We start from the raw sequence: 12,705 nt of genomic DNA on the forward strand, positions 1-12,705 counted from the left end.
ATAAATGGGTCTGGGTCAGTTAGAAATACATACGGGAAAAAACAAACCTTGACTCTTATAAAAATCACTTACATATGGACTGTGGACCTAAATGTGAAAGGTAAAACAAAGTTTCTAGGAGGTAGTAAACAATAATACATTCACAACCATAAGGAAAAAGAGTGATAAATGGAGATTAAAGTTAAGACTGTCTTTTCATTAAATGACACCATTAAGAGAGTAAAAAGGTAAACCACGGAGAGATGTTTTTACAATACATGTAAAGAACTACTACAGATCAATAAGAAAAAGAAGAAAATCCAATTTTTTTTTTTGAATGGGCAAAATAAGTGAAAAGGCACTTCACAGACAGCTATAAGCATTTGCTAAGGTGCTCAAAATCATCAGTCATCAAGGAAATGCACTGTACTCATTGTATTCACCAGAATGGCTAAACAAACAAAACAAAAAAGAAACCCTGATAATGAGTGGTGAATATAATGATGAAGATGTAGAGCAGTGGTAGGAATGAAATTTGATACAACCACTTTGGGAAACTGGTGGCTGTATCTACTATAGCTCTATACAGCTGTGATCCCTAAATTCCACTCCTAGATGTGTACATCCCACAAACTAGTAGGTATGTACACCAAGTGCTATGTTCAAGAATGCTCATAGCAGCCTTATTTTATAACAGCCCCAAACTTGAAATATTACAAATGTCCATCACCAGTAGAATGCATAAACTGAGGTAAATACATGCAATAGAATATTACACAACAATGTGAAAAAACAAACTACAGCTACCTGCATAAGTTTGAGCAAAAAGAAGCCAAAAGTACACATGAATTCATTTCTATGTAGTTCAAACATAGGCAAGATGATTCTAAGGCATTACACTGAAAGCACAAGCAATAAAAGCCAAAATAAATAAATAAATAAATTGGACTTCATCCAAATTTAAAACCAAATTTAACACCATCAACAAAGTGAAAAGATTACCCATGGAACAGGGGAAAATACTTGCATATCATATATCTGATATATGATAAGGGATTTACACACAAATATTAAAAAAAACTCTTATACATCAACAACAAAAAAAAACATGATTGAAAAATAGGCAGAAAATTTGAAAATACATTTTTCCAAAGAAGATATGTAAATGGCCAATAAGGATATGGAAAGATACTCAACATCATTAGCCATTAGGAAAATGCAAATCAAAACCACAATGAGATACCACTTCGCACCCATTATCATGACTATAATCCAAAAGATAAAGATTAACAAGTGTTGGTGAGGATGTGGAGAAAACATGCCTTGCTGGTATGAATGTTAAATGACATATAATTGTTTTAGAAATCAGATGCATATGTCCTCAAAAAGTTAAACATATGACCCAGCAATTCCACTCCCAGGCTTATACCCAAAAGAAATGAAAACGTACAGATACACAATAACTTGTACACAAATGTTCATAGCAGCATATTCACAATGGCCAAACAGTGGAAACAACTGATGAAAAAGTAAAATGTAGCATTATACGCATAAAGTCCTTGATACATGCTAAAACGTGATGGACCCTGAAAACATTATGCTCAGCGCAAGTCACAACAGATCACATTTTGCATGACTGCATTTACATGAAATGTCCAGAAGGCAAGTCTATAGAGATAAAAAGTAAATTAGTAGCTGCCTAAGGCTGAGGGAGGGAGAATTGGGAATAACTGGGAGCGACTGCTAACAGGTATGGGACTTCTTTCTGGGGTGATGAAATTGTTCTAAAACTGTGATGGAGGCTGCACAACTATGCAAACATACTAAAAGCTATTAAATTGTACACTTCAAATGGCTGTGTGGTATGTAAGTTATATCTCAACAGAGCTATTAGAAAAAAAGGTAAGACTAAACCTCATGATGATATAAATCAGAATGATATACATCTGGGGTGAAAAAATGACTGCAAAGGGACACAAGGTGGGGTTCCCTGAGGGCAGGTAATGTTCTCTATCCTGTTCTGGGTAGTTACAAAAATAAATTCACTTTGTAAAAATTCATTGAGCCTTACATCTAAGAGGTATGCACATTATTATACCTATGAAAAAATTTCAACAACAAAAAACTTTAATATAACTTTAAATATCAAAAAATCTCAAAAAGCTAAATTAGGGATTATTTACCTCCATTTTAGAAATTAGGAACATAAGGAAATCTAGAGGCTAAAATGACTTGCTTATGGTCATAAGTTAATGACAGAATTAAAGCTTGGCTCCTATTTGTAAACAATGCATACCTAAACCCCTCCTACTTACTATTACTACTTTTATCACATTATCCTGTTTATCTCCTTCACAGCACTTCGAACTACATAAGATGATTTTTATTATCTGTTAATTTTATTACTCTGTCTTTCCTCAATAAACTGTAAGCTACATGAGAGTAGGAAACTTATCTGTTCAATACTATATCCCCAATACCTAGAACAATGCCTAGAGCAGTACTGGGTGTACTTATTAAGTACTAGGTGTTTAACAAGTATCCAGAATGAATGAAATCACTATACCCCCAACTCTTTCCTGTGGTTTGTCTTTGTGAAGGTGGAAATTCACTTTGATATTTGTTGCAATAGTGACTAAATGCAAGTTTGGCTGTATTGTATCTCAAATATAGTCACCAATATATCTTAAAGATGGTTAAAAGAATGATAAAGGAAGCTAAATAATTTAACAATGATGAATTATGGCAATGCAAAATGTCAGAATGGTTGTATTTAATGATTTATGACATTTCAAATAATGACTTCAATAAAATTTTTTTCAAGAAAATGACAATAATGAAGTATGGAAGTTTCTTTTCACAAAAACTTATGGGTTTATCTACTAAATATCATGATTTAGATATGACCAGAGTTACTGCATTTGCATGAGAATTTAGCATAAATTACAAGACAACCATGCAGAGTTTAGGACAGCCTGGAAAAGCTGTATTATTAGAAAAACAAAACAAAACAAACTGGATGTCCTTTGCCTTAGGATGACTGATTTGAAACTGTCTTGACAGGCATGCTCTATATTCTTTCTTATGTTTTATCTTCCTTATATTTTTTGGTGCTCCTTTACTTGAGTACTTTTCTGTATGTAAATCATTAATATTTTTATTATACATCCTAAATAAATAAGATTGAAAGATTTAGTAAATAGCTATTCTCTAAGAAAATGTATTATGTAAATGAAAAAGTACTATCCTTCAATCTTCTCTTTAAAATCAGAGCACTATCATACATTTCTTTAAACTTTCCTTTTTTTAAAAAAAATTATTTTATTTATTTATTTTTGGCCGCATTGGGTCTTCGTTGCTACTCACGGGCTTTCTCTAGCTGCGTTGAGCGGGGGGCTACTCTTCGTTGCAGTGTGCGGGCTTCTCACTGCGGTGGCTTCTCTTGTTGCAGAGCACGGGCTCTAGGTACGTGGGCTTCAGTAGCTGCGGCACGCAGGCTCAGTAGTTGTGGCTCGCGGGCTCTAGAGCACGGGCTCAGTAGTTGTGGTGCACGGGCTTAGTTGCTCCGTGGCATGCGGGATCTTCCTGGACCAGGGCTCGAACCCGTGTCCCCTGCATTGGCAGGCGGATTCTTAACCACTGTGCCACCAGGGAAGCCCTAAACTTTCCTTTTTTAAAAAACACACTTTAGTATACTCCAGATTTTTTTTTTTACACTATTCTTCCTCTAAGAGTATTGCTCGTACTCTTCACATGGTGCTTAGCACACGTTACCTCACTTTATTAATATTTTTAATGTATACATCTCATTTCTGTCAACCACACAGGCTTCACTCCCACGCATGCTATGTATCTGTCTTTCGAAAACACAGCACAAAGTAGGCGCATCACAAATGTCTGCTTTTTTAACTGATGAAAAAGCACCTAGAGTGGGAGAAACAGCATCAAGTTGGAATTCAGGAAACAAGTTCTACCCTTGTGTTATGGTCTGCAAATAAGTCTCTACTACCTCTGGGCTTTAAGCTAAATACTTTCTAGGTCTTTTCTAGCTCTGAGAAATAAGGCTTCTAATGAGTCAGAATAAAATCCAGGGTTTTTTTTTTTCTATTTCTTCTCTTAGAAATATTATTTCCAATCATCTTGCAATTGGAATGATCAGTTTGTGGACTTATAACAGTCTTTGTGACTTCCTCCGCTAGCCACCCATCTGCAAGTTATTCTACCCACTGCTCAACAGCATCTCCCCACCACGGTAGGCTAATGTAAGGAATGAAAATAAACCTTAACTAAGATCATTAGCTATTTCCAACAGAAGTGAATGGCTGGTCCTACTAGCTGTCAGAAAAGCAGGTATTAATTTAATTTTATAAATAATGTAGATTTTCATGTTATCCCCTAGATCTTACTGCTTAGGAAGGAACATAACATCCTATTTTACTCAATATCTTTTTTCTTTTGTTCTCCCCACTATTTCTTGTTTGAAATTAGTATATTCTAGAGTTCCTTTATATAAACCACACTCTCTAAATCCAATGTATCCTTTCTATATATACACTGTAGCATTTTGGTTACCTACTGCCTAGGTCATAGGTTCTTCCAAACATGTTACCGAAAACAAACAAACAAAACACTTCTACTATGTGTTGTGCATTATTTTTAATATACTGAAATTAAATTTAGAGACAGTTCCAGAAGAGTTTAAATAGTCAGAATAGCTTAAAATGCCTTTAATTACCTAGATGCCTTGAAGTTCTTACATATCCATAAAATGCTTTTGTTTAAGTACCAGAGAGTATTGAAAACGTGTTTTTGTTTATGGAACCCTGAATAGTGATAGGAATAAATTACTACATACAGGCATTCATAATATATAAGGGTACACATAAAAATATTTGAGTGCTTAAGTAAATGAAAGACAAAGAATATATGAGCCTTGTATAGTTGAATGTGCCTTAAACGTGTTTATGATGTAATTCCACCAAGTATTAAATTGGCAATTAAATGTAATTATTCTAGATAAGACAAATAAGATTTAACAGTAGTAAGAAATACTATTAGCTGATGACAGAGCAACAATTTTGAATCCAGTGTCAAAAAGAAACTTTTACCTTTCTGGGCTTTCAATGTCTGTTCTTCAATTTGCCTCAGACGTTCCATTAGCTCTTCCTTTTCACGTTCTATTCTTTCCTTTTCCTTTTCTGCTATTTCTCTTTTCTTCTTTTCATTCTCTAATTGCGCCCTTAAAAAGAATTACAATTGTGCTTTTACAAATTAATATATGCAAATATTCATATGAAGCCTAAGTACTAGCTGTGAATCAACTAAGAAACTACAGCATAAATATTTTAACAGTCCTCATTATACTCAGATTTGTTCAAAACTCATATAGTTAAGAATATAGGACTACACTGTTACATACACAATTGTGAGGTTGCAAAAAGTTTAGTCAATGACTGTTTAAAATGAACTCTTGACAGTAAATTACATGTCAGCACAAAAGGAGTTAACTGCACAGCTGCTATACCCAAGGACATGCCTTCTTTAGATTAGCAGGAGCCCTCCACTGGGGGAAGTAACAAAGGCTTGAAGGGAGTAAACAAGGCTGTTTCACTTTAAACAGCAAAATAACCTGGGAGGGCAACAATTTTCAACCATTAACAATTAATTAATAGAAGTTTAATTTCTAAGGTAGTACCAACTTATGCTTAGATACAAGATGACAAACCAGTTTAATCTCCTTTGACAAATTCCTTAGAATGACAGTACATACTTAAATATAGCCAAATTCACTCATCAAACATCTACCAAGGGCCTACTGTGGGTCGGACTCTATGTTGAGGGCCAGAAGTATAATGATGAATAAGAGACCCTATGTTAATTATCAGATAATACTGTCTACTTTAATGGGAATAATTTTCTCTCGTTAAAAAAAAAATTGATTATGACTTCATCTGACACTTATGTGAATATACCTAAATATTTCTAAAAGACATTGCTGCCATTTGATGTCAATTCTGAATTTCAGGCCCAAACCATGTAGTTTCTCAACCTGCAGTCTCTGATAAGCTTACCAGCAAAGTTTTATTATCAATTCCTTACTCAATAAACCTAAACTTAAAAGTTCCTACAGCTCCTAGTACCTATACGCCTCCAACATGAAAAGAGAATCAACCCAGTTTTGGGATAAACAGGTACAGTTGTGGCAAGCTGGCAAGAGATAGACCCTTAAGTGTAAGGGTGACCATACCTCTCCAGCTGGTTTTAATAAATCCTCACAGCATTTAATAATCTAGGGCTTGGAGTTCATTCATGTGAGAGGAGCTCCACCTCTGTTCTAGAATTCCCTACAAGGTACTTTCTCAACAGCCAGGAGTCAGTAACTAAGCACCCCTCTGCCGTCAAGACTTGGACTCACTCTGCAGCACATTCACCTCTTTCTTCCTATCCTATTCAACCTGTAAGAGTATACACAGGTAAAGAGTTGGGAGCCCCCACCCCTCTAGAAGACAGGGGAGCTTGAGGTTTAAGGAAATGTTTGAGTTTCCCAACTTCCTTGAGCAAAGCAAAGGCCTGGTGGCCTCCGCAGAGGCTGCTGACCTTTCTGTATTCTTTAGAAAGCTGAAAAGGCAGGCTTGTCTGTGAAAGCAAGAGCACAGTACTTTTCAAGGAATTGCTAAGTATAGCCAAGAGCTACTTTTTTCCGTGCCAGGCTGCTACTCTAAGATGTTGAATAGCCTACCCCCAACATTCCCCAGCCTCTGCTCAACCAAATCCAGTGTTGCCACTGTTCTCCAAGACAGTTAGTTACCTTCCTCCCTCCCTCCCTGAGGCCCTGAGACACTTTATGAGGACTTACACCACAAAACAGATCTCAAGACCAAAGGCTGTAATAATATTCCATGAACTCAGAACCTTTCAGGTACAGCTCTGGCACACAGATGGCCCCTTCTGGAGATAGGCACTGGTGTTATTTAGCTTTTCCCTATTGATGTTTCATTTGTTCATCCTCAAGGACAGAGGTAAAGGAGATATGGAAGCAGGAAATAAGACAGAAGGTAACAAGCAAGTTGGGGGGAAAATTTAGTCTTTGTACTGAAAAAGGGAATAAATGTATAGCCGATATTTAACTTGACTATAATATTTAAAGCATTTTGCAAAGTTTACTCTGCTGCGCTCTTATGAGGCTTGTGTCTCGTATCTTTTTTTTTTTTTTTTGCGGTACACAGGCCTCTCACTGTTGTGGCCTCTCCTGTTGTGGAGCACAAGCTCTGGACGTGCAGGCTCAGTGGCCATGGCTCACGGGCCCAGCCGCTCCGCGGCATGTGGGATCTTCCTGGACCAGGACATGAACCCACGTCCCCTGCATCGGCAGGCGGACTCTCAACCACTGCGCCACCAGGGAAGCCCGTGTCTCATATCTTAATAAGAATTCTCACCTGACTACAGCCATCATCAACTAACATCCCATTCAATTAATACAAATGCCTTTGGCTCTCCACATTTCTTAGTGATACCTAGTTTTTGCAGGCCTGTCTTGTCTCCTTTATGAAATTGAAAAAGCTTGCTTCTCCCATAAACCTTGTTGGAGGAACAAACTGGTCCATTCACAGGCCACTAGGCATGCCGTGCATATCCTTATCTTTACACATTTGCTTAGGTTAGCTTCATCTTCTGAAAATCTTACCCCTGTCTCTAACTCTCAAAATGAAGTCCCACTTTCCCCATGAAGCAAGCCTCTTGTGATTACTCTAAACCACAGATGTAAATATTTTTACTTAGAGTTTGGATTTGGAAACACTCATTTGACCAAGCTGTTCTACTTTAAGAAATAAATAACACACTAATAAACTATCAATTCTCTGTACTAATATGCCAAAAGTATTTTAAAATGTATTACTTTTTAAAGACTATCAGATGGCCTCAATTACATTTTTCTTAAAGTGAAGATTAAAACATATTCAGACTAACTTCTCAAACTAACTTCTATTCAGACTATGTATTAATAATATTAAGAATTATTTACTGCTACTATTTATTAAAAACATCAGGTACTTTGCTAAATGTTTCTATACTGACACTAGTATTTCTCACAAAAACTCCTGAAAGTAGGACTATTATTTTCATAGTAAGGGCAAGAGAACAGTGGGTCAGAAGTTACTTTTTCAACAAGTGTCAGAAGAGAATTCACACCCAGATTTATTTAATTCCAAAGCCTGTATTCTTTGCATGACACCAGCTGAGTCCTAGTGATACAGGCAGCCAGCCATGGCACAGAATATCCCATAGCTAACCTACAACTGACATGTAGGTATCTGGCTCTAAACTGTAAACTCAATTCAATTTGGATGTAAATAACTTAAGAACACAGACTACAGGGACCAATAACCCATGGAAAATAAGATCATTTTCACTATAAGAAAAAAAGTTATCAGAGTTATGGGGAGAGAATATGGCCACATATGCCAACGTACTGTAGGGAAAGAGGCCTCTTGCTGCCCCTTCCCAGCTACTGTTCTTGCCCAAGAGATTCCAGCAGCACAGGCAGCATACCTCTGAGCATTCCCCCAAGTATGTCTGCTGGCTACTTTGTCATTGGGCTTGACCAAAATTGTTTCCACAAACACAGCTGTCATTTCTCTCTGACCTGTAAAGCAGGGAATAAATGAAGACTTGGAACGCCATTTCTGAAACACTGCCAATCCCTATGTGGCTAGACTAGTAAAAAACATCCTCTAGGCATTCAAATGAATTAAACAATTACTGAATTCCTACTGTGTACAAAGCAGTCAATAAATGCTTGCTAATAAAATGCTGGAACCTTTCATGGAATCCAAGAAAGGAACCATGGGGTTGTTACTGTTTAAAAAAAAAAAAAAAAAAGAAAGAAACTTAAAATCTTCCACTTTCATCTAGACCTTAGAGTAACTAAAATATAGCACCATCACCAAATGGTGTTTATTAATTACACTACACTCCTCTCTATGTGTGAGAAACAAAAAAATAGACAAATATATTTACGTTAAGAATGTAAATAATACATCAACATCATAGACAAGCAGATTGGTCAGGACATATTACGGCTTGATGAGTATGAGATATAATTTCTCATTTAACTCAGATAGGAGACCTTAGAGGGACCAGAAGGGAAGCAAGGAAGAAAGAGAGGGGGAGGGGGAGGGGGAGGGGGAGAGGGAGAGAGAGAACGAGAGAAAGAAAAAGTTTTGCCTTTGAGAGAGAGGGAAAGGCTATGCTGCATAAGAAAAGAGAGAATGTAAAGCCCAATACAGAACTATTTTAAAAAGTAGGTAAGACTAGAACTACAATGTGATTCTAAGCTACATGAGAGCAGTGAAAAATGATAGAGCCCAAAGTAACATTCCAACTTAGCATCTTTAATGGTGGGGTCAGGAATTACTGGAAACTTTCATGCCTGTATAAAAAATGTTTTGTGAAGCAGTAAACTTCTCTAAGGCAGACAAATTGAGGGGAGCAATGTGAATTACTAAAATATCTGAAATACACAGAACATTTAAGAAAAAAATATATCTAATACAAACACTAAAAATATAGGTAGCAAAATTATATCTGGCAGAAGGCCAATTTAATTGCTGGATTCAAATCATGTTATTGTCAACATGACATATGTTTTAATATATATATGGTTAGGGGTCATCAGTTTTTTTTCTTTAGGACCTACTCTATTCTTAGATTATTGTGTTATTCTCCAAAGATTTCCTCAATAGAGGTTAACTTTAATTTGGTCTCTAAATTTTTTCAAATAAAGCATAAAGTCTAAATTAATATAGAATCAGATTTAGGAATTATGTTGCTGGACCCAGTAATGTGGTTCCAGGGTCGACAAGGAGCTTATTCAGTATTTTTACATTTCAAAAATCTCAATTTAATATATTTAACACCTTTTTCAAAAGTCTAAGTGAACCATGGTTAAAAATATCAGTGTCATTGGTAGGGAGTGCTATTGTTATTCAGCTCTGTATAGTAACTGTTCACTTCAGTTCTACAATGTCACTGACACTGTTTCAAAGCAAATACTCAGCACATTCTTACCCTGAAAAATTAAGACACACAAATCACAAGCAAAACAAACTTGAAAATTTCAAACTACTACATCCATACCAAAGTCTGTCAGTAAAAAGCAAGCACGATAAAAGAAAAGCACATCTATGGAGTCATGAAAAGCCATTTTCTCAGAAATATTTGTCAAAGATTTCTAACTTGAAAATTATACATACTCATTTTAAAAGAGGATAGTGATAATACATCCTGCCATTCAATTTTTTTTTTAAATTTTATTTATTTGGCTGTGCTGGGTGGTAGTTGCAGCACACAGGGTATTTCCTTGAAGTATGCGGGATCTAGTTCCCCAACCAAGGATCGAACCCTGGCCCCCTGCATTGGGAGCAGGGAGTCCCAACCACTGGACCACCAGGGAAGTCCCTGTCATTCAATTTTAATAACAATGAATCTAATGTAAAAATGTCAATTTAGAGTATGTCAAAGAAACTGATGAGGATTCTTAAATTTTAGATAACCTATTCCTATCAATTAAAAATGAAAGGCTATAAATTCCATACCTTTCCAACTGCTTCTGATGTTTCTCCTCCCTAGCCTGAGCCTTCATCTGTTGTACCTCAATAGTATCAGGTTTCCTTCTTCGCATGTATAGTTCATGGTTTCCCATGCATAAGGCCAAAATCCGCTTATTGATTCTCAGACGAGGTGCATAAAAAACAAAATCCTAAACATAAAGGAGCCCAAATTTAAAATCTTCATGAAGGACAGTCACTCTCACAATAATCTGTACTAAATTTCAACCTGTGCTATGACTTCTAATGTCATATTCCATATAGTTTAGAAATCATAAAATTTCTTCACTCCTCATGTATATGCCATACTTTCACATAACTGGTTTCTCACCTTTTCATTCCCTACCAGTTTTGTGGAGAAGCTAATGTTCTTACCATCTCAGTGCATTAAATGTCATTTATTCTTTTTTCTTCTCCAAAGAAACTATGAGCATCAGTTCCTTCACAGAGGAGGATTTTTTGTTTGTTTTGCCTTTTGCCATTAATCTCAAAACTGGACCTTTGTTCAAGGCTGTTAAGCTTTTTAACCTAGAAATGTTCTCCATATCTTTGTCTTTCCAATAACTGAGTTAAAATACTGGAGTATACTTGACACTAGAAGAATCAAAAAATCTATTTAAATATAAATATTTCTTAAGTTCAAGGTTTCAAGTTATGAAAATACAAAGTTCATAATGCAAAGCTCTATAAACAAGTTAAATTTAGAGTAGGGCAACCTCTACTAATTCTAGCCACCAACATGTTTTTGTAAAATAGGAATGCTGATTGTTTTCAACAAACTCCTAATAAATATTACCTACCTTATAGTTAAATCTTGGTTAAAATAAAACTCTAGTAATTTACATGTTGTAAAAAGATTAAAACCTTGTATTCTTAATGTTAGTTCATCATTGGGAAAGTTAAACTATGAAAAGAGAATATTCCTCAGAAGCAATTCAATAAATGAACAATGCCATTCTTCAAGTGGTATCATAGCAAAGTGGCAGAAATTTAGAGTTAATACATAAAAGAATTTTACTTACAGGTGCCTTTTTGTCAATCGGCTTTATAACAAATTTTTTGTCATTAAATGAAATATTTCTGATTTCACTCCAGGGAAAACCAATTTTAGGTGTTAACCTTAAAAAATGAAAGCATCCCTTAAGATGAATGTATTCTCATTATAAAAAGAAACTGAACCATTCCAGTTAAGTCCAAAGCCCCCTTTGTCCATAATCCCCAATCCCAATCCCTCCCATCCAGAGCTAACCCCTCTTTCACATTCCCCATCTTATCTGTAGTCATAACTATAATAGGTACTCTTACAGAAACTCATTCAAAAATTTTCCAAAGGAAGAAAAAGAAGAAAAGATTTCATCCACAAAAATTACTCTTGAAGTCATTTTTGCTTTTCAATCAAAAATTTCAAAATTTTCTCTTCTGAATGATATAGCATTTTAACTTGCTTTGTAATATATGAAAAAATATACCAGAGTAAAATTAGTAAAATCCTCTCTTTCGGAGTTATTCTATTTGCTTAGGAATGTGTATTTTATTAGATACTTGTAAATAATGAAAATAAAATTCTGGAGCCAACTCAGAATAAAAAGAAACGTCTTAGGAGAAGGCATTACTGCCACAGACTTGGACGCTTATGTGATATGGTAAATTAAAGAAAGGAATAAAGCAATTGTAGCTATCATTACTGAAAAGTGCTCTAAGAGCCTGACATATATATTCCTGGTCAATTTCAAGGTAAAATTACACTGTTCATTATGCATGATACAGGAAGAATATTCTACTTCACTGATGTCTAAAAATATTCAAAACAATTCCTATAAGATAAATGTTCAAAGAAAAGTGTTACAAAATACAATAAATTATACACCTATTCATTGTCTCACTGCTCCTGATGTATACATGTTAATATCAATTTCAACCTACATGCCAGGCATAACATTTAAGGAATCACTCTTTATCTATGCAAGAACAAATTTTAATTAAGTTACTAGATATAACTCACAAGACATCAAGAAGTACACTTCAAATAAAAGTCAATCATTCTGTTTAAAAAAAATACACTTGAGAACTCTGAAACTGCAAGATGTTGAGAAAACAGATATATGTTATCTGAGAGCCT

General features: G+C 35.4%; 1 protein-coding gene across 4 annotated transcripts in view; it reads right to left on the minus strand.

The window, feature by feature from the left end:
* RDX (radixin) overlaps nt 1–12,705 on the minus strand; it is a 102,192-nt gene that overhangs the window by 42,751 nt on the left and 46,736 nt on the right. For all 4 annotated transcript variants that reach the window (XM_060304021.1, XM_060304020.1, XM_030836545.3 and 1 more), the window contains exons 8-10: nt 11,609–11,705; nt 10,575–10,738; nt 5,088–5,218 (exon numbers count right to left, since the gene is read on the minus strand). In XM_060304021.1, the coding sequence (XP_060160004.1) occupies nt 5,088–5,218; nt 10,575–10,738; nt 11,609–11,705 (392 nt within the window). The remainder of the gene's footprint in view (nt 1–5,087; nt 5,219–10,574; nt 10,739–11,608; nt 11,706–12,705) is intronic.

The sequence above is a fragment of the Globicephala melas genome, chromosome 8, assembly GCF_963455315.2.
Source record: "Globicephala melas chromosome 8, mGloMel1.2, whole genome shotgun sequence".
Lineage (NCBI taxonomy): Eukaryota > Metazoa > Chordata > Mammalia > Artiodactyla > Delphinidae > Globicephala > Globicephala melas.